The sequence below is a fragment of the Protopterus annectens genome, chromosome 1.part0 (assembly GCF_019279795.1).
Source record: "Protopterus annectens isolate FY-2018-M chromosome 1.part0, PAN1.0, whole genome shotgun sequence".
Taxonomy (NCBI): Eukaryota; Metazoa; Chordata; order Ceratodontiformes; family Protopteridae; genus Protopterus; species Protopterus annectens.
In genome coordinates, this window is record NC_056725.1 from 420417465 (window position 1) to 420443345 (window position 25881).

At 43.0% G+C, this 25881-nt stretch overlaps 1 protein-coding gene across 1 annotated transcript in view; it reads left to right on the top strand.

Moving 5' to 3' along the window:
• BTBD9 (BTB domain containing 9) overlaps positions 1 to 25881 on the top strand; it is a 912643-nt gene that overhangs the window by 187567 nt on the left and 699195 nt on the right. The window contains exon 6 of the mRNA XM_044060308.1: positions 137 to 256. Within this exon, the coding sequence (XP_043916243.1) occupies positions 137 to 256 (120 nt within the window). The remainder of the gene's footprint in view (positions 1 to 136; positions 257 to 25881) is intronic.

Below are 25881 nucleotides of genomic sequence, written 5' to 3' on the forward strand. Positions count from 1 at the left end.
TTCCCTACAGGAAACATGACTTGGATTTTGATGTACTAGTAGGTGAAGAAAATGAAGTGTTTTTCTTCAGAAGTGTACATTTGTTTTTGTGCTTTCTCAAAGATTTGCATTTATTGACTGTTTATTTTTTCTTCAGGTCTTACTCTTATTATATTGAAGTATCCATGGATGAACTGGATTGGGTCCGTGTAATAGATCACTCTAAATTTCTGTGTCGTTCGTGGCAGAATCTCTACTTTAGGCCTTGTGTATGCAGGTCAGATTTGCATCATTCTGTTGTGCTGCATTAATTGTGTGATTGTATGACATCCTTATATTTGCTTCTATGTTAGGTAATTCCTTTAAAAGGGATGAAGTCTGAATTACATATGAAATCACCTGTCTCTTTAAGTAAAGTGAAGCCTGCTGTTCTTTGCACGATAGAGCATAGCTGTGTGCAGTAGGCTGTACTTCAACTTATGGGAAACATTACGCTTTATTTACAGTGCCATAGTTTCATAGAGTTTAGGCAAAGTTAGTCCATAGACCATAAACATCTTGCCAATACCCCACCTTCATAGGGTTCTGTCTGACTTCGGGAGGGCAAAATGAGTCTGACCTTGGATGAAGTTACAGGTCTCCACCCAACTGTCAAAGTCTACTGTTAAGGGAAGCAAGGGTATCATTCTGTTTTATAGGGTCTATATTATATCATCGAACGCTTAAAAAAGCGAACGCTGATTGATCGACCTAATTTAAGCGAAAGCTTACAATCTTGAACTGTCAGATCAGCGATTTTTTGCCAGGGAAAAAAAATCGCTGATCCAAAACACATACACACAACACAAGCACACCAAACAAACAGAAATCCACACACATACACCTAAAATCTGATACCTAACCCTAAACTAAACTATGCACACACCACTAACTACCCACTTACCTTAACCCAAACCCTAACCCTAAGGTCCGTCACTATCGCACACCCACCTCACCTGCTCCCTAACCCTAACTCACTTAAATCCGCCCTAACCCTCATGTCCACTCAATCGCACACACACCTATCCCGAGCCCTAACCCTAACTCACCTAAATCACCCTAATACTCACATCCACACAATCGCACACTTACCTGAATCCGACCGGTAACTTTCCACCATAACACTGAAAATACCGAAGCAACAGAAACGGACTACCGAATTCTTTCCCTAGGAAAAAATTTGAGTTTCTGCTGCTTCGATATTTTGCAGTTTCGCGAAAATAAGTTCGATCAATCAGCGTTTGCTTTTTTAAGCATTCGAGGATATAATATAGACCCGTTTTATATGCAGTGGAAAATTATTCCATAGTTGGAAAAATCTTGTTCCTTCAATCTGTCTTATTTCCTGATGAAGATTCAAGTTATTACGTGCAAACATACATACAGATGTTTAAGGCATGAGCAATAATGCCCTTCTAACCTGCCAGTGTATACCAATAATTATTTCTAAAAGTATCTAAACTAGTGTTTGCTTTAACATAATTTGGTAATCTATTCCAGTCGCAAGCTACTCTGTCAGAAAACCAGTTAGTACCCCTCTCATTCCTATATAACCTCCTACATAGGTTGTCTGATGATTCTCTGCTACTTTTTGATAACCCCAAACATTTCCCGAGTTAGTTGTTTAAATGCCTTGTATACCTGAATAAGGTTTCCTCTTAAATGTCTATATGAGACACTATACAAGTTCAGATATTTTAGCCTTTCATAATAACTTAAATTTTCAAATACATGGATACTGTTGGTATATTTCTATGGTAATCATTCCAGTTTACTTATACTTATTTTCTTATAATGTTTCCATATTTTGCTATATTCAAGTTTGGGTCTAGTGTAACTAACAAACAATGAGTTCATCAGTTCTGATTTCCTAGACTTAATAAATCATTTTATACAATTTATTTTTCTATAACTGTAATTAACCAATTGGTTGACATGATTAGAAAACCTCAAAGCTGGTCTGTCCATATACCCAGGTCCTTAAATGAATCTACAGTTTCAATCAGAGTGCTGCATTAACTATTCACCTTAAAATGTATGTCTGTCAAATCTCATATGCTTAGTTTTTGATGCATTAATCAGCGTATTACTTTCATGTTGCCAACTGATCAGTTTAAGCAAGTTCTTTTACATATGTGCCCTATCTTTAACTCATGTAATCAGTTTATCCATTTTCAAGTCATCAGCATTCAGACTGCAGAGCACCTCAGATGAAAAAGATAGGTTGGAAAGATACAGCCTAAACAAGTGTGGGCCTATGACAAAAACACTTGGGGACATCCTGACTGCAACCTAGAATTTCACCAGTGCAGTCATGCAGCTATTGATCTTGCCAAGAGTACATCAGTACCTAGCTGACATTAGTTTGAATGTTTGTGGAGCCATGTCTTTTATGCAGCTGTAGGAGCTCAAGGAATGTTGTGTTCTTAACACATGGAATTGTAGACCTAAATCACTGAGAGATGCAGCTATTTAGCCAAACTGGAGGCTGAGCTCTCTCAACTCAGGACTGGCAAGACCAGACAGGAGGAGAAGGCAACTACACACACCACAAAACCAGCCTCACATAATGCTACCACTCCACTGAATCAAACACATAAACACACAAAGACATACTCGGAGGCTCTGAGTAAAAATTTACCTAAACAGCAGAGGCCTCCAAAGCAGACACCCAAACAACTGCTACCTCAAGACACCCCACAAGCAACACATAAACCACAAAAGCAGTGTGCAAAGCAGTCACAGCCCTTAAGGCCAAATACAACACCAAACATACTTGTCATAGGTGACTCCATAGTCAGACACACTGACGTCCCACTCACCAGGCTGAACAAGGAGAGGGTCACAGTAAGCTGCCTATCGGGCGCTAGAATCCGCCACATAACACAAGCACTGGTCACTCCACAGCAAGTACAAATATGACACAGTCATTGTCCATGCTGGTGTGAACGACCTGAGACGCACCTCCCTGGACTGCATGAAAAGAGACATAGAGGAGCTCTCTGATTATGTAGCCCAGGCAGGTATGACCCTAACCCTGAGCAGTATCCTTCCTTCACCAAGAATGATGCCACAATATAGAGACAAGATGATCAGCTTTAACAATTGGCTTAATGTCTGGTGTCATTCAAAGGGGATCCAGTGTCTGTCTGCCTGGGATGACATGCTTGACAAGCCACGCTGCTTCAAGGGACGGCTTGCACCTGTCACCCTGGGATTCGGATATTGGCTAAGGCTCTTGCCACCCCATAGTGCCTTTTAGGCAAGGCTCAAATTCTAAACCTACCACCCTAGAAAACAAAAATGGGAAGAAATTGAGGGTAATGCTGCTCAATGCCAGAAGTCTAAATCTCAAAATGCACGCACTCGAGGCCCTTCTCAGTATGGAGAACATCGATGTCTGTGCTGTAACTGAAACCTGGTTCAAGGCTCCTGAGAGCACCCGGCACTATTAGGTTTTACCTCATATCATGCGTTCCGCCCCAAAACCCGGACCACTCCACAAAAGGAGGGTGTATCCATATTCATAAAGGATACTCACACCTCCAGGTTGGTGGCAACGCATGAAGCTTGAAACCATCCAGGTGCAACTAACAATAGGCAAAACTGCTCTACAAATTGTAGCATGCTACAGGCCACCCTCTCAAACTCAGGAACCCCACACAGCCTTCCTGAAGACACTGGAGGGTATAAATGTATCTCCAAACACCATCATATTGGGTGACTTCAACTACCCGAATATAGACTGGGAACATTACTCAAGCCCTAACTTTCTAGCCCAACGGTTCCTGGAGTTCATAAATTCAAATGCCATGGAACAGCTAGTCACTGTTCCCACGAGAGGAGAAAATATACTAGATCTCATTGTCACAAACATGGGGACAAAATGCTCCACACCGAAGTATATCCCTCATTGGTGAGATCTGATCATAAACTAATCTCACTGGAAATCCACATCCCGCCCCACCCCAAACAAAAAGACCATAGTGAAGAACTTCTCTAAAGCAAACTTCACACTACTCAAGACTGGTGTGGTATCCTTCAAGGCCCCTGAGTCAGAGGAAACCACAACCCAAGCTGCGGAAGCCCTTACAAATGCCTTCTATGAACACCTCCAGGACTGCATGGATCAGGCAATCCCAAATAAAACCAAGACTCTTTCCACAAAGGGCAAACGTCCAGTCTGGTGGACCCCAGCCATTAACAAACTTTACAATAAGAGGAGAAAGCTATTACATGATAGAACAAAATCCATAAAAGGGAAGTCACCCTGATCATTATTAGTAAAAAATACGAGCACTCATAAAATCAACTAAGGCCAATTTTGAGAGAAAAATTGCCATGGATTCAAAGGACAATCATAAGGCCTTTTTCAGCTATGTTAGGAACCTGGGTGGAAACTCACAGATATGCTCAGAATTAGTCCAAAATGATACAAAAATCACTGAACCCACAGACATTGCCAACATACTGGCAGACAGGTTCAGTGCAAACTTCACCCCTCTCCCCTAAAGGAGAGATAACTATCCCAGCCGAGTGTAGCCTCCCGGACATCTCAAATGCGCAGGTGAAAGCTGCTCTCTCTAAAGCTAAAACACAGCATCAATGGGACCGGATGGTGTCCCCGGCTGTGTGCTACACGAGCTAAATGAGGAATTAAACCCGCACATAAGGCAGCTGTTTAATCTCAGCCTTACCACAGGATACGTGCCCAAGGAGTGGCGACGGCAACTGTGGTCCCACTCCACAAAGGTGGCGCTCACGGACCCTGGTAATTACCGCCCATAAGCTTAACAAGTCTAGTCTGCAAAGCTATGGAGAGGATCATAATGGAGCTCATAAACAAAGATATAGGGGACTTGCAGACATTGGACCCGACCCAGTTTGGCTTTGTCAAGGGAAGATCATGCCTTTTGAACTTGGTCGACTTCTTGAAATAGTCACCAAGGCCATTGATGAGGAAAGGCAGTCCATACAGCCTACCTTGACCTTGCAAAGGCTTTCGACACAATACCCCACTCGGGTATTGTAGAAAAACTTACCAGCTTAAATGTAAACCCATATGTCACAAGATGGGTTGCAAACTGGCTTAAGGACAGAACCCACAGGGTTAGAGTTGCTGGCGCTGTGTCAGACTCCAAGCCGGTCACAAGTGGTGTCCCACAGGGCTCGGTCCTTGGCCCCTATTGTTTGGCATCTACTTCGGAAGTACAGGCCAACATGGGAGGACTTTGGCTGACAAAGTTTGCAGATGACTGCAAACTGGGCCATAGTGGAAAGTGCATCGGACACCGATATCCTTCAGAAGGGACTCACGGAAACAGATAGCTGGTGCCAGAGCCATGGCCTGAAGTTAAACGCCAAAAAATGTATAGTCATACCCTTCGGGAAAAACAAGGTAACCCCAAGCTACCATATAGGTGGCAATCCACTAAGCACAGAAGAGGTTATCAGGGACCTGGGGACCCAGGTTGACAGTGGCCTTTCTTTGACACTCACATTGCTAAAGTGGTTAGAAAGACCTTCTACATTGCCCACCTGATCATGAAGGGATTCACATCCAGATCTAGTGAGATCATTGTTCCCCTGTACTCTTCACTTATCAGACCAATGATCGAGTACAATGCCCCATTCGGGATGTATCTCACCCGACATCTGCAGCAATTGGAGAGACCCCAAAAGTTCCTCACCAAAAGGATAAAGGGACTCCAAAATCTGTCATATGCTGCCAGATTGAAGAAACTCCAGCTCTATTCAGTCGCATACCGTCTGCTCAGAGGTGACATGTGCCTGACATACAAGGCCATGTCCAACCCGGAATTAATGGACATGCTCCACCTCAAAAATCCAAATCCACCAAAACCACTAGAGCAAGCGACTTAAACCTTAGCACGGATATAAATAGGACGTGCTGGAGGGATAGATTTATCACTCAGAGACTCCCTATGCTGTGGAATAAAATCCCGGTCCATGTGAGGCAGAGCACCTCGCTGACTCTGTTCAAGAGAAATCTAGACCTGTGGATGGGAGATCGTAGGTTTACCCCGGGAATCATCTCTGGGTCACTGCTGGACAGAGGCACAACAAACTAATGGGCACAGTATTTTTTCATATAAGGGGTGGCGTAAGCCACAATAATTTGGGCTAGGCTTATAAATGCCTTAGGGCAGATAGCCTAGTATAAACCTATGAACCTATGAACCTATAAAAGACAAAGTGTACAAACAGTGCGGAGAATCTTTAGGTCCATTGGGCTTTTTAGTTAGAACTTCTGGGGGCTTTCTAGCTGTGTGATAGGGGCATTATGATGTATAATTGGTATGATCATGGCAGATGATAGAGGGATGATAACCTCTGTGCCCTGGGTTAAATATATTTAACTATTAATTGAATTAGACAAATTTTCTGACTACTGATGCTGTGTGATGCGAAGGTGCAGAGATCTGTGATGATTGTTATCAGTCTGGTATGGAACACTGTATATACTGTAAGTCACTGCCAAGATTTATTAACTAAATGTGACAGTATTGTACTACTCTGTATTTACTTTTTTAACACCTTTATTGAATTATCACTTAAGACATAGGCAAACATACATTTATATAAAAGAAAACAAACCATGTTAACATGTTCACAATTGCAGACATTATACACTACATATATTCATCTATACAATTATCATCGATCCAAAATTACATACATTGCTCAATTCCTGCCTTTCTTAAACCTCACTCCTCCTCCTCCGAAACATTATTCTGCATGTACTGTTCCCACAATTCCCATTTTTTCTATGTAATTGGCTCCTACCCTTTTCTAAAGATCCATCTTCCAGTTATTTTATCTCTGTTACAATATTCACTACTTCAGTTACAATTGGTGTAGACTTTGATTTCCATTTTCTAGTAATTACTTTTTTGGCGGCCACCAGAATTAAACTTAACAAGGCCTTATGTCTATAGACAACTCGGATCCTGTATCCCAGCTCAAAAAATTTTCTTAGTTACATCAATTTGCTCATCCAGTATTCCTGACAGAGTACTCTGTAGGGGTTTCTACAGTCTGCCAACTCATTACTCACCCAAAACAAATGCTTCCAGTTACTTCTTTCTTCCCCATTACATCTCCAATGTTTGCCATCTACATGAGGAAAAATTCTTTGGTGTTTGCTTGGGGTATAAAAATACCCATGCAAACATTGCTTTGCATGTAATTTAAGCCAATATCTAATTACACCATTGATTTGTATGGTTTAGCCCTTGATTTGTCAACATTGTATTGGATCCTGAGCGAAGAACAACACCCAGTTTGCAGTCACTAGTAAATATTGTTAGCAGTGTGTTTGGGTTTGTGGTTTGAAGATCCGGGAAGGGGTCCCAGTACTGAAATCTGAGTAATGACACTAGTCATCCTGTTGCTGTCTGAGGTGTCCTAACTATGTGGGTTCTATCTGTCAGCCAGTTTCTTGTGCATTTTGCAGCATTTGGCACTATATTCTGATCTTTCTCTTGTTTTCGATCCCAGCATGGGGAATAGTGTCAAAGATCTTGGCCATATCCAAGCCTAATATATGAACTGCCTTGCTGCTACTTACAGCATCAGCGGCTTTCTTGAACTTTACTTAGTTACGTAGGCATGATCTCCTTTTAACAAAACCACATTGCTGCTCATCTAGAGCAATGTCATTTTTATATCGGAGCTTATTAAATTGGATATAATGCATTCCAGGGCATTTCAAGTTATGCATGCTAGGCTGATGGGTATATAGTTCTTAGGGTCTGAGGTACAACCCCTTTATGGAGTGACAGAACAATAGCCATTTTCTATACCTGAGGGACATAACTTGTGACTATGACTATGCTTAAGCTGAACAGTTTTAGGAGGAGTTCAGAGAGATCATGTTTGGCACTATCATTCAAGCAATCCGGTATGTTGTCAGGTTCCATGGTTGTGATTTTTTTTAGCTGTAAGACATGTTCCATAATAATCCTGAGCAAGAAGGGGTTTGGGAAATTTGTGTAACTTCACTATTTATGGTGTGAAGTTAGCACTAAATTTATCTGCAGGTAAATTAACAATATCTTTGGAGATGAAGTGGGTAATACTGTGGTAAATTAATTATGAGCATTGTGTCTTTTGTTAAACATTTGCTGTAATTTAAGAAAGATTTGTGGTTATTTTTACGGTAGTTTTGATCTGTCTGGAACAAGACAGAATGCGAGGGAGGTGAGAAAGATCATAGGGTAGTTTATTACTCTAGGGTGAAGAGTAAAAGGTGGGAAGGGCAAGTATTGAGCCTTGTGGAACTCCCTTTCAAATGAAGATTGACTGACAAATTGTTAAATTGAGGGTAACAAGGTTAGATGCAAGCAAATATAGCTGTTAATAGCTAAAGTACAAAGTGAATGAAGTTATCACTAGCTATTGATGTTAGCTGCAAGGAGCTATTATAAGAGAAAGAACAGTTGAAGCAACTGACTTGTGGGGAACAAAAAAAAATGTTTATAAACAACAGCAGCAGCATCAGTCGCATGCAAGGTGGCGTAGCTGAGCATCAAGGAGTTTTTGTGAACAAACAAAAGCAGCAGACTTTTCAGTGCAGCATAGAACCAAGTCGAGCTACCAGTAGCAACCTTTAGCAACTGTGCTACGTAGGTGTGGCGGGTCTGATAAGAATGTAGGGAATGTTAAATGACAGTAAAAAAAACTATAAAACAAACCAGTTGTGTCTGTACAGTGCAATGCACTCCTCTGCTCTGCATACAGACCTAGGTCAAATAAGGTTAAAAATGGTCAGTCCTGTAGCATTGTGTAGCAGGAAAAGGCAGCACAAAGCAGCCCAGCCAAATAGAACAGGAGGTCCTGCTGTACATCACAGTTTAAAGCTATACTTAACTCATTGATTCCAATGGAGCTCAGGAAGTTTGCATTGTAACTTCCAATGGGAGGAGCCTAAGCATTTTGACAGAATCAAATTATGTCCTCACATTTCAAACAAATGTTCATATCTCTGGACCCATACGGATTATTAAAAAAGTATAAAAGGCAAACTCTTCAGCACACACTATTTTTATAGTGATAGTATTCTTTAGGTTCTAGGTCTTAAACTGAATTTTATAAGTCAGAGTAAACACTATTAAATTTGTAATATTTTGTAAACAACTTACAATATCTCAGCAACCACTCAAGTTTCACCCATACCGTCAGCAGCATTTTATTCGTCTAGCTGAGAGCTTTCGTGTGAGGCTAAGGAGTTCTGTCTGTGTTACTTGGTTGTTGAGATATTTAGAAAAAATGTAAAAATTATATCTATATAAATTAATGTCATATCTATTTATCTGCACTAGACAAAGGTCAAATATTAATGCCGTTGAGTTTGCCATTGTGTGAGCTTTAAGATGAAATGTTTTAAAACCTTGTACATGGCATGATTTTGGAAGTATTGATGCAAATATGAACAAGCAATATTTGACGCCTAGAGGTATCGGTAGGAGTTCACTGCAGTTGCACCTGGAGGCATCACTCGGATGTAATGAGTTAAATGACGCACCTAGTCGGTTAAGCCTGGAGCAAGCAGAATGCCCAGAACAAAAGAGGTTTGTGTGTGTGACACGGGAGTAATCCCTGGGACAAACCTACGATCCCCCATCCACCTATCGAGATTCTTCTTGAAGAGATTCAGTGAGGTGCTCTGCCTCACATGAACTGGAATTCTATTCCAGAGCGAAGGGAGCCTCTGGGTTATGAACCTGTCCCTCCAGCTAGTTCTATTTATTTCTGTGCTATATATATATATATATATATATATATATATATATGTGTGTGTGTATGTATATATATATATATATATATATATATATATATATATATATATTTGAGAGAGAGCTATGTAAATACATATACACAGTGGATTTAAAAAGTGTACACACCCCTGTTAAAATGTCAGGTTTTTGTGATATAAATAAATGAGACCACAATAAATCATTTCAAAACTTTTCCCACATTTAATGTGACCTATTACCTGTACAGTTCAATTGAAAAACAAACAAATCTGTTAGGGAAAAAATATAACAAATAAAAAACATACAATAAGCTGGTTGCATAAGTGTGCACACCCTTAAACTAATTCTTTGTTGAAGCACCTTTTGATTTAATTACAGCTTTCAGTCTTCTTGGGTAGGAGTCTGTCAGCATTTGACTTGGCAATATTTGCCCACTCTTCCTTGCAAAAGCGCTACAAATCTGTCAGATTGCAAGGGCATCTCTTGTGCACAGCCCTCTTTAGGTTACCCCACAGATTTTCTATTGGATTTAGGCCTGGGCTCTGGCTGGGCCATTCCAAAACTTTAATTTTCTTCTGGTGATGCCATTCTTTTGTTGATTTGGATGTATGCTTGGGGTCATTGTCATGTTGAAAGGTGAAATTCCTCTTTATCTTCAGCTTTCTAGCAGATGCCTGAAGGTTTTGGGCCAAATGTGACTGGTATTTGGGACGGTTGATAATTCTCTCCACTTTGACTAAAGCCTCAGTTTCAGCTGAAGAAAAGCAACCCCAAAGCATGATACTGCCACCACCATGCTTCACCTTGGCGATGGTATTTTTTTGGTGATGCGAAGTGTTGCTTTTGCGCCAAACGTACCTTTCGGAATTGTGACCAAAAAGTTCAACCTTGGTCTCATCATACTTTAGCACATTTTCCCACATGCTTTTGGGAGACTTGATATATTGATGTTCTGTAGTCCTATCTCGCCTTCATTCTTACATATGGGTTCGGAGCCAATCCTTGGCTCCGACTCAGCTGATTACAAAGCTCAAGGTCTGTAAGTTGGCTCATGGCAAGGTAGGTATCCCATAACGCACCACTAACAATCCCCAGATCTCGTTTGCTGCTCTACGAGTTCAGAAGTGTTCTCTTTCTTGGCCTTGGCTAAGTTGGAATATTTTTTCTTCAAATATTGATAGTGTTCTTTTTTGACTGTAAACTTAGTTTAGTTTTAATAGCTTACTGTTATTAACTTGCTAGTAGTTGGTTATTGTGTTTCTGAAGTTTTATTGCAAATTGTTGTTGTAATTGTTGGCCGTTGCTTCCGCAGGCCTTCATTAGTGGTATCGCTTCGTTTTCTTTTGTGCCAATTACTGTTAAACTTTCTTAGGTCCGTTTTTTAGTTAGAACCTACTTTTGCCTTTCCTTTTGCTTGTTATTTATCTCTCTCTCGCCTACCCCTCTGTTCAGGGCTAGGCCCATTTAAGTTAGAGGACTTTGTCCTGTATTGCCTTTCTCCCTTGTGTGTTGTTTGTTCAGCAGGGCTAGGCCCGTTTAGGTTAGAGGACTTAGTCCTCTATTTCCTTCTCCCTTGTGTGTTGTTTCTTGAGCAGGGCTAGGCCCGTTTAAGTTAGAGGACCTGGTCTTCTCTTCTTATTGTCTGTCTACATTTATAGTCGGTGTGGTGGTAATTATGTCTAAGGAAACTGAAGACTGTAAACCTTTGGGTTTTAAGAAGTGCTTAAAATGTTCACAAAAATGTCCCTGACGGACGGGTCATAATATTTGTGTGTATTGTTTGGGAGCCATACATCTACATGATGCATTTATTTTTTGCCATTCCTTTAGTTCCCAGGTTCTCCAGGAAAGGAAGAACAAACTGATTTTGAAAGGTCTCCTTAAATCTTCCTTTTAGGAGGATTTAGCTAGTTCTTCCTCTTCTCACTCCAGGTCTCCCTCTTCTAAAAAAGAGAAGGTTAAGTCGGTGAAAAGACATTCTTCTACACCAACTACTAAATCAGGACCTCCGGAGAAAGTTGCCAAAATTGACAAACCTTCTACCTCTTCGGCTCCTCTGCCTTCGGAGCCGGTTGAGGTTATTGATATAGACCTTAAAGTTTCAGCCCCAAGTTTTTCACAGCCTGTAGCTGTATCCATACCTCGGAGCCAGTCAAAAGACCTATTACCGGTATCCCCGACACTTAGATCTCCAATTTTGCAGAGATCTCGATCCCCTACCTTGTCTTCAAGATCCTCCAGGAGTCTTTCTGAGGAGGATGTCAAAAGGGTGGTGCTTAGACTTTTGAAGTCATCGACGCTAGCAAATTTGTTGTAGGCTATGACCCAATCTGTTCTGAAGCCGTCTAAGGCCATATTACCTGCTTCTGTTCCTCCTACGAGCCATGCCGGTCTTTCGGAGCCAGATCTATCAGTGCCGTTTGTTGTGGAACTGTCTGTTCCAGCACCCCAAGTGACTTTCTCGGAGCCGAGTTCTGCACCGACTCCTTCGGTGCCGTCCCTGATGTCTAGGAGCCGAAGCTCACCATTCAGCCCCGATGGGGACGCTCGGACCCGAACTTCTTCTGTTCTGAGCCTACTTCTTGGTGCGTTGGCTCGGCTGAGCTCGGATCCTACATCTGTCTCTGAGCCGATCACTCTGGAGCCGGGGGCTACTTCCACTTCCTTGGAACCGGTTGTGTCCGCGGAGCCGGAGAGATCTGCCTTCCCCTCAAGCTCCAACCTCTGTCTCAGCACCATCTCTCTCTTGAGAGCAGTGACCCGCAGCCTCAGGAATCCCCCTAGAGTGGCCCCCAGTCTTCCAAGACCTCCCCAGAATACCCTTCTGAGGAGCCCCCTCGGAAGATAACTTGCAAGAGGAAGCATGTAGACTCCCCTGATGAGTCCATCACCTCTGGCACTAAACTCGAGGAGTCCGAAGGGTCCCCTAGTTCGTCCTCTTATGATATCTCCTTCGTAGATATCCTAGAGATCTTGAAACAGAGAGGTGGCTGGCCCACCGTCACCCCTTCTGATGAGGAGTCAGTGTACCTGAAGGCTTTTGGGTCTCAACCTTCAGCCTCATGGGTGTCTCCACCTTTCGAAGAGCTGTTAGATTTGGTGAGTCGAAAGGTGTGGGAAACTCCTGACTCCATGGAACCAGTCCCTAGAAGGCCTTACAAATTCCTTTCAGCTCCTAAGGAAAAAGAGTTTCTGACCAAAGGTGTGCCTGGAGATGCCATGGTGGTGGCAGCAGCCACAAAGAAGGAACTAGCAGAGGCATCCTCAACTGTTCAGCCACCGAACAAAGAGTGTCGAACGATGGACAGATACGGGAAGCAAATTTTTTCTTCAGCGGCTTTTACACTCGGATGGCTGAATTACCTCACCCATTTTACTTGGCTTCAAAGAGATCTCCTGAAAGAGCTGGGAGATACTCTCCAAGGTGCTTTAAGTGAAGGAGTCCCTGAGAAGGTTACTGCTCAGTTGTCCACCTTAAACTCTGTTGTTAACTCCTCCATGAGGCAGATATCTTGCGCAGCAGATGAAGCGAGCAGGGCAGCAGGTTCAGGAGTTTCCTTAGGAGATGCTCCTGGATCCGTTTGTGTAATTTTGCGGAGCCCTTCAAATCTACATTTACCAATGCCCTCTTTGACGGTTCCTCTTTGTTTGGAACAAAGGTAAAAGATGCACTCACCAGATGCGAGCAGGAAGGGAAGACTCTCTCTGCCGTGGGAGTATGTTTTTCCGTCCCTTCTAGACCATACCCTAAAGGTCAGAGAGGGGGGAAAAATGTGGTTCAAGAAATCTCAAAGATTTTTTTCCCAGATGCACAAGGTGATTCCTTCTCCAGAGGCAGAGGAGGAGGAAATAGTGGTAGACATCGGCCGGGGGGGGGGGGGGTCCGCAAAACCAGGGTGACTGCTATTCTTTTCGTGGACGTCCCCCCTATCAGTGCTCCTGAAGTGAGGCTTGGGGTTCGCTTATCCTTGTACCCAGAAGTCTGGCATGACATCACACAAGACAAGTGAGTACAAAGGATAATTTCCAGAGGATACTCCATACCCTTCTCTTTTCCACCTCATCTAACCAAGAAAATTTCAGATGTTCAACCCAATCACAGGGATCAAGCAACTATAGAAGTCCAAAAATTGCTTCAAAAGAGAGTCATCCAAACCATCCCCACAGACCAGAAAGGATTCGGAACTTACTCCAGATTCTTTTTAGTGCCAAAACAAACAAGGGACCGGAGGCCCATCTTAGATATCAGCAAGTTAAACGAATCAGTGAAGAAGTCCAAGTTCCGAATGGTAACACTGCAGTCTATTCTCCCTTTGTTAGGGAAAGACAATTGGATGTGCTCCATAGACCTCCAAGATGCGTACTACCACATAAAAATGGACAGAGCATCAAGGAGTCATTTACGCTTCCGGCTGGGAGCCAGTCATTACCAATTTCGTGCTCTGCCCTTTGGTCTCACCACAACCCCCAGGGTGTTCACCAAATGCATGGCAGTAGTAATGGCTCACTTGAGACGTCTTGGATTCCAAGTGTTTCCGTACCTGGACGACTGGCTCCTAACTGCCACCACCAGGCATCTACTTCTACAAGCCAGGGATTCAACCATCCAAGTCTGTACTCAGCTAGGCATCACTATAAATTGGGAAAAGTCTGCCTTGTCGCCCTCTCAATATGTGACTTTTATAGGCGCAGAAGTAGACACAGTCGCAATGATGGCTCACCTTCCTTCAGACAGAGTGCAAAATCTAAGACATCAAATATACAGCCTGCTTCCACAACACAAGGTCAAAGTGAAGACGGTGCAGAAGTAGACACAGTCGCAATGATGGCTCACCTTCCTTCAGACAGAGTGCAAAATCTAAGACAACAAATATACAGCCTGCTTCCACAACACAAGGTCAAAGTGAAGACGGTGCTCAAACTACTGGGAATCATGGCCTCTACTATAACCCTAATTCCATTAGCCAGACTACATATGAGAATTCTACAATGGCTACTCTTTTCCAAGTGGTCCCTTCAGCAACTGCCTCTGTCTCATCCCATTTTAATAACAGAATCTTGCAAAAAGGACCTTCGTTGGTGGATCCAGTCCAATCAACTAACGATAGGGAGATCATTCATTACTCACCAACCCTTTGCTTCTGTGACCACGGATGCCTCCCAGATTGGGGGGGGGGGGCATTATCTAGGAAAGACTGTCCAAGGCACATGGCAAGAACAGGAGGCTCACTTGCATATCAATATTCTAGAGATGAGAGCAGTGCTACTAGCGTTGCAAGCACTTCATGACTTTCTTCCTCTTGGGACAGTAGCAATCCAATCAGAGAGTATGTCAGTGGTATGGTATGTAAACAAACAAGGAGGAACCAGATCCTACCCCCTATGTCGAGGGGCTCTACATGTTTGTCAGTGGGCGATATCTTCCCAACGCTTTTTAGTTGCAATGCATATGCCAGGGAGACCCATTGTGATAGCCGACAAGCTCAGCAGGGCAATCTTGATGCCTCACGAGTGGTCTCTGAATCAGAAAGTCACAGAACAGTTTTTCCGCAAATGGGGACAGCCTTGCTTCGATCTGTTTGCCACCCCAATGAACACCAAATGCAGCAGCTACTTCACCCTTATCCCTCCCACGGGGCAGACACCGAGAGACACACTTGTCCACAATTGGCCCTCGGGACTTCTTTATGCTTTTCCTCCCTTTCCGCTAATATCAAAAGTGATCCAGAAAGCAAAGACTTTGGGAAGGAGAATGATTCTCATCACTCCTTACTGGCCTCATCAGATTTGGTTCCCCTTTCTCGGGCTTCATCTTCTGGACGATCCATGGACTCTGGACCCAGTACCAGACCTTTTGACACACATGTCAGGCACGTTCCATCCCTATCTCCACACCCTCAACTTGACAGTGTGGCTGCTCCACTTCCATCCCTAGTCAGGCTTCATGATTTCTCCCCAGTGGTTACGCATATCCTGACGTCATCTCATAAACCTTCTACAAGAAAATTGTACGCTAGCAAATGGAAAAGATTTTCCCTTTGGGCACAAGCTAGGAACATAGAGCCATACACAGCTTCCATTCCTTTAGTATTAGAATTTCTAACCAAACTTTTTCATCGGGGATCAGCTGCTGCTACAATCAAAGTTCAATTAGCAGCTATCTCTCATTTTCATTTGGGACAACATGAATCTAATTTTATGGCTTACAGATTGCGTAAATCATTTTTAAAAGGCACTACCTTACTACAACCTCCTTTTCAAGAACCTACATCTCCCTGGGATTTAAATTTTGTTCTCTCAAAACTTACCTCACCTCCTTTTGAACCTTCACATACATGTGATTAAATGTTCCTTTTATGGAAGACCATTTTTCTGGTAGCCATTACGTCCACCAGAAGAGTGTCAGAGCTGCAAGCACTCTCAGTCAAACCTCCTTACTTGATATTCCATAGATACAGAGTTTCCCTTTGCACTAACCCTTCCTTCGTCCCCAAGATTTGTTCACAGTCGAATATTAATTAAGCTATTGACCTGCCAGTCTTTTTTCCAAATCATACAAACAAAGCAGAATATAAGTTTCATCAACTCGATGTACACAGACAGTTAAGGTTCTATTTACATAGAACCAAAGAGTTTAGGAGATCAGACCAATTATATCTTTTTCGGAGGAAAAGGAATACCAGTCTCCAAGATAACATTATCAAACTAGATTTCAAATTGCATATCTTTTATTTACTCTTCTAATGGCAAAGAACTCCCATTTAAAATTAAAGCTCATTCCACCAGATCTATTTCTACATCTTCTGCTTTTCAGGCCAGAATTCCAATGGACAGTATATGTGCAGCAGCAACTTGGGCTACCCCTCATACCTTTATTACTCATTACAAGTTGGACTTGGCCTCCAGGGTTAGATCCTCCTTTGGTTCCACGGTTCTTAGTATATTCCCATGAGCCACCCGAGAAAAAGGTGCTAGGGACGCTGTCCCATATGTAAGAATGAAGGTGAGATAGGACTACAGACCATAAAGAAGTTATGTACTCACCATAACGTTCCACGTTTGTAGTCCATCTCACCCTTCATTCTTAAGAACCCACCCACCTATCCCTGTCCATGTATCCTTGGAGGATCTGGAGACAAGGTATGTCTAGCTTCCTGAGAGTTGGTTCATAGGTTCATATGTTCATACTAGGCTATCTGCCCAAGGGCATTTATAGGCCTAGCCAGAGTGTGTTTGACTTTCGCCACCCCTTGGAATGAGTATACTGTGGCCATTTTAAGGTTTAGTTTACTGTACCTCTGTCTAGCAGTGACACAGAAGTGACCCCCGGGGTAAACCTACGATCTCCCATCCACTCGTCAAGATTTCTCTTGAAGAGCGTCAGTGAGGGGCTCTGCCTAACATGGACTGGGATTTTATTCCAGAGTGAAGGGAGCCTCTGGGTTATGAATCTGTCCCTCCATTATGTCCTATTTATTTCTGTGCTGAGGTTCAAATCTCTCGCTCGCGTAGCTCTGGTGGATTTGGATTTTCTGAGGTGGAGCATGTCCATTAATTCCGGGTTGGACATGGCCTTGTACGTCAGGTATAGATCGCCTCTGAGTAGGCGGTATGCTACTGAGTAGAGCTGGAGATTTTTTAGCCGGGCAGCATATGGCATATGTTTGAGTCCCTTGATCCTCTTTGTGAGGTACTTTTGGGGTCTTTCCAATTGTTGCAGGTGTCGGGTAAGGTACATCCCAAATGGGGCATTGTACTCAATTATGGGCCTGATGAGGGAAGAGTAAAGGGGCACAATGACCTCTCCCGATCTAGATGTGAATCCCTTCATGATAAGGTGGGCAATATAGAAGGTCTTTCTAACCACTTTGGCAATGTGAGTGTCAAACGAGAGGTTACTGTCAACTTGGGTCCCTAGGTCCCTAATTACTTCTTCCGTACTTAAAGGATTACCACCTATGTGGTAATTTATGGGCACTTTGTTTTTCCCAAAGGGTATGACTATACACGTTTTGGCATTTAATTTAAGGCCATGGCTCTGGCACCAGTTTTCCGTTTCTATGAGACCCTTTTGAAGGATGCTTGTGTCCGCCGGAGAATCAATTATGGCACCCAGTTTGCAGTCATCTGCAAACTTGGTCAGCCACAATCCTCCCATGTTAGCCTGTACCTCAGAAAAATAAATACCGAGCAAGAGAGGTCCCAGGACCGAGCCCTGTGGGACGCCACTTGTGACTGGTTTAGAGTCTGACATGGGCTCCAGCAGTTCTGACCTTGTGGGTTCTGTCCTTGAGCCAGTTTGCAACCCATCTTATGACATAGGGGTTTATATTTAAGCTGGAGAGCTTGTCTATGATGCCCGAGTGGGGTATTGTGTCGAAGGCTTTTGTAAGGTCAAGGTAGGCTGTGCAAACTGCCTTACCCTCATCAATGGCCTTGGTGACTGTTTCAAAGAAGTCGACCAAGTTCAAGAGGCAGGATCTGCCCTTAACAAAGCCGAATTGGGTAGGATCCAGTGTCTGTAGGTCCCCAATGTCTTTGTTTATGAGATCCATAATGATCCTCTCCGTAGCTTTGCAGACCAGGCTCATCAAGCTTATGGGGCAGTAGTTTCCAGGGTCCGTAGAAGCACCTCCTTTGTGGAGTGGGACCACTGTTGCTGTACACCATTCTTTGGGTACATATCCTGTAGTAAGGCTGAGATTAAACAGCTGCCTTATGTGTGGGTTTAGCTCTTCCTGGAGTTCATGTAGCACGAAACCTGGGATACCGTCTGGTCCCATTGATGCTGTGTTTTTAGCTTTGGAGAGGGCGGCTCTCACCTGGGCATCTGAGATGTCAGGGAGGCAACACTCTGCTGGGATAGATATTTGTCCCTTTGGGGGGGAGGGGGGAGAGAAATTTGCACTGAACCTGGCTGCTAGTATGTTGGCAATGTCTGTGGGTTCAGTGTATTTTATGTCATTTTGAACTAACTCTGAGCATATCTGGGAGTTTCCACTCAGGTTTCTAACATAACTAAAGAAAGCCTTGTTATTATCTTTAGTGTCTTGTGCAATTTTTCTCTCAAAGTTGGCCTTGGATGATTTTATGAGTGTTCATAGTTTTTTGCTAGTACTGATCAGAGATGCCTTCCCTTTTAGGGATTTTGCTCTATCATGTAGTAGCTTCCGTCTTCTGTTGTATAGCTTATTTATGGCTGGGGTCCACCAGACAGGACGCCTGCCTTTGGGGAAATGGGTCTTGGTTTTATTTGGGATTGCATGATCCATGCATTCCTGTAGGTGTCCATAGAATGCGTTTATAAAGGATTCAGCAGAGAGTGGGCTGTGGTTTCCACTGGCCCGGGGGCCTTGAAGGATTTCACTTCAGTCTTAAGAAGTGTGAAGTCAGCTTTTGAGAAGTTCTTCACTGTGGTCTTCTGTGCTGGGGGTGGGGACGGGATGTGGATTTCCAGGGAGATCAATTTATGGTCCGATCTTACCAAAGAGGGGTATACTTCTGGTATGGAGCATTGTGTCCCCATGTTTGTGATGATCAGGTCTAATATGTTTTCCCCTCTTGTGGGAGAGGTGACAAGTTGTTCCATAGCATTTGAGCTTATGAATTCTAGGAACCTTTGGGCTAGGGTATTGGGGCTTGAGTAATGCTACCAGTCTATGTCTGGGTAGTTGAAGTCACCCAATATGATGGTGTTTGGAGAGACCTTCATATTCTCCAGTGTCTTTAGGAAGGCAGAGTGGGGTTCCTAAGTTTGAGAGGGTGGTCTGTAGCATGCTACAAACTGGAGGGCGGTTTTGCCCACTGTTAGTTGCACATGGATGGTCTCCGATGCCTCATGCATTGCCACTAACCTGGAGGTGTGGGTATCCTTGATGAATATGGATACTCCCCCTCCTTTTGTGGTTTGGTCCAAGTTCTGGGGCCGAAAAGCATGATATGAGGTATAACCTGGTAGTGCTGGGGTGCTCTCGGGAGCCTTAAACCAGGTTTCTGTCACTGCACAGACATCGATGTTCTCCATACTGAGGAAGGCTTCGAGAGCGTGCATCTTGAGGTTTAGACTTCTGGCGTTGAGCAGCATTACCCTTAGTTTGTTTTTACTTGTGTTTTTTAGGGAGGTGGGTTTGTCTTTTGAGTCTTGCCTAAAATCACTATGGGGGTAGCAAGAGCCTTTGCCAATATCCGAAAGCCCAGGGGTAACAGGTGCAAGCCGTCCCTTGCGAAGTAGCGTGGCTTGTCGAGCATGTCATCCCAAGCAGACAGACATTGGATCCCTTTAGAATGACACCAATACTTAAGCCAATTGTTAAAATTGATGATTTTGTCTTTGTACTGTGGCATCATTCTTGGTGAGCGTAAGATGCTGCTCAAGGTCAGGGTCATACCAGCCTGGGCTACATAATCAGAGAGCTCCTCTATGTCTCTTTTCATGTAGTCCAGGGAGGTACGTCTCAAGTCATTCACACCAGCATGGACAATGACTGAGCCATATTTGTACCTGCTTTGGAGTGACCTGAGTGCTTGTGTTATGTGGCGGATTCTTGCGCCCGACAGGCAGCTTACTGTGACCTTTTCCTTGTTCAGCCTGGTGAGCAGGGACGTCAGTGTGTCTGACTATAGAGTCACCTATTACAAGTGTGTCAGGTATGTTGTTTAGCCTTAAGGGCTGTGACTGTTTGGCACACTGACTTTGTGAATTATGTATTGCATGTGTTTTGTTTTGAGGTAGTGGTTGCTTGGATGTCTGCTTTGGAGGTCTCTGCTGCTTTGGCAGATTTTTATTAAGAGCCTCCGAGTATGTTTTTGTGTGTTTATGTTTGGTTTGCAGTTGTGGTAGGTCTATGTGAGACTGGATTTTTGGTGTGTGTGTGTGGTTACCTTCTCCTCCTGACTGGATATGCCAGTACTGAGTCGAGAGAGCTCAGCCTCCAGTTTGGCTATATGGTTGCATCTCTCACGTATATTTGTATTTGTTGGGAGGAGGAGAGGGTTGTCTGTGTACATGAGGCAGTTGTAACATTGCTTCAAGATTCCCAGATTCACCAGCTGAATTGGAGAGGAAGCCAGCAACTGTCCCTTCGACATGCCAGAATAGTATAAGGAACTGCTATGAAACTGAATCAGAAAGGACCTATGGAGATAGGGTACTCAAGGGGATTTTAGGAGGATGTAGTGCTTTTTTAGTTAAACAGTGCTTAACTTATGCAAAATGCCTATAGGAGCAAGTGCGGGGTTTTTAGATTGAGAATAGAATGCTTAGCTTGAGAGTTAGAGCAGTTCTAAGGGAAAAAATGAAGAGCAGACTTTGTGGAGCCGGGAATAGTTTAAACCTCATTAGGCGGCGCTGCCCGATGCTGCGCTATGTGCAAATTCGCGCTATACCTGGCTTTATAGCAGGGGGTTAGAAAGAGCTAGGAAATGGCCCAAAACGGCCAATAAGCTACAAGTTACTGGGCTGGAACCACTCTTTTAGGGACAGATAGGCTTCTCAGAGCTCCCCACTCCCACTGGTCAACAAAGAAGCTTCCTCCTGTCCAAACAAGGATATGGGCAACACAGGAACTATGACACAGCCCAGAGATCAGCAATACCTGAAGACTGGACTATTCTAGTTCAGTAAAAGCGGGAAACAAGGATTTTTTTTTTTTTTGTTTGTTTTTTTTTTTGTTTGTTTTTTTAAAAAGTAGCAGAAAATAGATACAGTAACAGTAAGTGCTTTAAATCGGCTAGCACACTTGAGTGTGTAGCCTACCAGTTAATTTAAGCAAAAACAAAACTTTTAAAGTGGAAAAAGTTCAGAAAAACAAACAATAATGTAGTAAATCAACTTTGCAGAGCTTATTTAGTTATAGAAACTCGCTTTTGGGCGAGAAAAAGTAGTCGGAAATAAGTAGCCAAAAAATACTTATAAGTCAATGGAAAGTCACTCTTCCACTCGCTGCTGCTTGTAGAACTCTGCAGGACAACACGAGGAGCTGTGCTGAGTCAAATACAAGTGCAAAACGCGCTAAAGCGGGCTTTATAGCAGGGGGGTTATAAAGAGCTAGGAAATTGCCCAAAACGGCCAATAAGCTACAAGTTACTGGGCTGGTACCACTCCTTTAGGGACAGATAGGCTGCTCAGAGCTCCCCACTCCCACTGGAGAACAAAGAAGCTTCCTCCTATCCAAACAAGGATATGGGCAACACAGGAACTATGACACAGCCAAGAGATCAGCAATACCTGAAGACTGGACTATTCTAGTTCAGTAAAGGCGGGAAACAAGGATATTTTTTTTTTTTTTTTTTTTTTTTTTTTTTTTTACAAAGTAGCAGAAAATAGATACAGTAAATGCTTTAAATCGGCTAGCGCACTTGAGTGTGTAGCCTACCAGTTAATTTAAGCAAAAACAAAACTTAAAGTGCAAAAAGTTCAGGAAAACAAACTATAATGCAGTAAATCAACTTTGCAGACACTACGAGGAGCTGTGCTGAGTCAAATGGAGACCTTTCATCTTTGTTTTTCCTTGTGGAACTATTTTTATATCACTATTATATACAGCAGCAAACAAGATCTGGGGATTGTTAGAAGTGCATTATGAGATTACCTACCTTGCCACAAGCCAACTTAGAGACTTCGAGCTTTGTAATCGGCTGAGTCGGAGTTGAGGATCGGCTCCAAACCCATATGCAAGAATGAAGGGCGAGATGGACTACAAACATGGAACGTTATGTTGAGTACATAACTTTTCTTTTGCAAATTTTAGCTGGGGCTGGATGTTTTTTTTGTGTAAGAAAAGGCTTCTGTCTTGCAACCCTACCCCATAGTCCCGACATATGGAGAATACGGGAGATTGTTGTCACATGTAGTACACAACCAGTACTTGCTAGAAATTCCTGCAGCTCCTTCAGTGTTGCTGTATGTCTCTTGGCAGTCTCCCTGACCAGTTTTCGTCTTGTATTTTCATCAATTTTGGAGGGACGTCCAGTTCTTTGCAACATCACCGTCGTCCCATATTTTTTGAACTTATTGATGACTGTTTTCACTGTGTTCCATGGTATGTCCAATGCTGTGGAAATTTTTTTGTACCCTTCTGATTGATACCTTTCAACAATGAGATCCCTTTGGTGCTTTGTAAGCTCTCTGCGAACCATGGCTTTTGCTGTAGCAGGCAACTGAGTAAATGTCAGAAAAATCCTACTAGGACAGCTGAACTTTATTTGGGGTTAATCAGAGTCTCTTTAATTGATAGCAGGTGTGTAGCCAAGAAGACTGAATGCTGTAATTAAATCAAAAAATGCTTCAAAAAATATTAGTTTGAGTGTGCACACTTATGCAATCAGCTTATCATACATTTTTTATTTTTTATGTTTCCCATAACAGATTTGTTTGTTTCTCAATAGAATTGTACAGGGTATAGGTCACATTAAAGGTGGGAAAAGTTTTGAAATGATTTATTGTGGTCTCATTTTTTTATATCACAAAAACCTGGTATTTTAGCAGGAGTGTATAAACTTTTTATATCCACTGTATATATGGATCTACTTTTAAATCGCAAAAACTCATAACCCTGAACGTTATTCTATTCTATTACCTTTCCTTCCCTAATTATTTGCTCCCAATACTTTGGTTCCTTTGCCATTTTTCTTCAATAAATTCCAACCTCCTCTTGCCTGTTGCCTGTATCCCTAATTGCCATCATCTCTATTGGCATAATCTCCTTTCTCCATTCCCTTATAAGCTTAGTTCTTAGAATATGTTCTGCTACTTTATGAATGAGTATAATATTCTGTATGTTTATTTTTATTCCCTTTAAGGATCTGCTGTAGATGATTGTCACTGTTGAAGTGACACCCCAACCACATGTGCAAAATGGGAAAAAGGGGTTGTGGATGGAAAGATGGATCCAAAATGCCAGTATGTCCTTATTCCTTGAGCTTCCCCCCCCATTTTGTCATCATCCCTTTCCACTGCTTGTGCTGTGTATAGGAGCCTTAACTGTGTACCTCTGAAATACCATTCAAATCAGGTAATCCTAAACCACCTTGTTCTGTTAACATTAGAGTGAGATGAGCAAAATCTATGCCAAATTTTCTGTCTATGCCCCTGTCATTTCCTTATGTCATCCTTTTGAGGTCTTGCTGCTAACTTGAAATGACTGTTGACTCCTCTAAGTGTCTGGCTTGACATGTATGGATCTTTTGAGGTTGACAGGGATGTTTGCTTTGGGATTTCAAACCTTGACCTTTGCAGTCTCTGTGTTGACACAGCCATTGGTAGAAGGCATTTCAATTTTGAGCTCCATGATGTTGAGGTTCCTTCAATATCTGGAGTTAAGGCCTCAGAACTCAGGCTGTTACACACTCTCTTGGGGCCAGTCATCCATAACCAGGCTTGACTCTCAGGTTATCAGCACCGGTACCATCAATAAGACCTTCGACTGCCATGATTGAGGTCTGCCCACTGTTTGACCCCTCCTTCCCATTAGGTCCCCTGGCTTGGTTGGAGTCACAATTGTTGCTGAACCTGATGGAGGCTACACTGCATAGACCACCTCCAAAATGGGTTTTAGTTGCATGTCTCATGTAGGATCATATGTGTCATCATTAGCAGCCATCCACCCCCCTCCCCCCTGTGCTCGGGTGTCAGCGACTGGTGGGGGGAGTGAGGCTGACGCGATTATAGGTTCACGTAGGAATAGATCATCTTCCTTAGCTTTAGTATCTTGCCTATCAGCAGTTTCTAGGAACAACAAATGCAGAATGAAGAGCTTAAACATGCTTATGGAGTTTTCTGCAATGACCCCAAATGTGGGGAAGTCCTGGAAATGATTAGGGCAGAAGTAGTATGGGATGCAGATACCCCATCAGAATCTGATCTTGTATTGGACAAGACCTTCCAGCCACCCGGGTCTTTTTCTTGGGTGGTCCACCCACCTACCCTCGAACAGGATGGTTTAGTTGGTGGCAGAGTTTGCATTGAATAATAATTTTGTATCGACTTCTGTACCAACGAGACTGGACAGGATCCTTTGGATTTCTAAATAATATGTGTAGCAAGTACTCCTGAGAATGACTCTGTAGTGGTTGCAGATGCTCTAATAGGACTCAAACTCTGCAGCTCTCCGTCCTCCCATTAAGTACTTGTGGTTGATAGGCCACTTAAGGAGGCAAGGCTACACTTTGTCCAGGGAAACATGCTGAAGGAAGCATCCAAGACTCAATAGTTGGTTGCCATAAAGTGATCTAAAAAGAAAACTGCTGTTCTAGTTGTCAAACCCTATCCTATATATTGCATGTAACCATGCATATTGCCCGCAGTGCAACAGATAGTTTAGCTAGGGCAGCAGGCACTTGCATAGCAAAGAAATGCCAGGCCTGGCTGCATCTTAAGACTATCCCCAAAGATACAAAGGCCAAGTTCATGTTTGCTCCCTCTGATGGAACCATGCTATTTGGACAGGCAGTAAAACCTGAACCAGAGAAACGGGTGCAGGAGGTCAAGACCCTTATTGTTTTTGGGATAAAATTTCAACCTCCACAACACAACTTTTTTAGAATGGATTGAAGCCTTTGTCAAATGTAGCTTAGGAGTGGCCAGCATCAACAAGAGTTTTAGAAGTCCCCAAGGAATAGTGGCAACTTACAGAATAACTGCCAACCCAAAGGTGAGCAATCTTTGCAACAATACTGCAATTCCCCAGGAGGAGCTTTGCAGTATATTTTCTAAAAACTAGCCTGACTTTCCCACTCAAGATTCAGATGGTTGGATGCCTGTTTGTCTCTGTGTCCTTTTGTCAGAGCAGATAGCCGTCATGTGGAACAAGTGGGCCAGGACAGAGATGCTTGCTTCATGTCCCCTTCCAGATTGCAGTACCTTTACCTACCAAATATCCCACTTTGTCGGAAGACTGTGACAAGAAAAGAGGTTTTAAACTTGGTAGAAAAGATAGTAGTCCTTGAGGTCTCACTGTACTACTGAGTGCTAGGCTTTTACTTCAGATTATTTTTGGTTTCAAGGAAAACACAGGATGTTATGGCCATTCTTAACCTGAGTACTCTAAATCAATTCAGTCTAAACTAGTCCTACTGAATGATGACA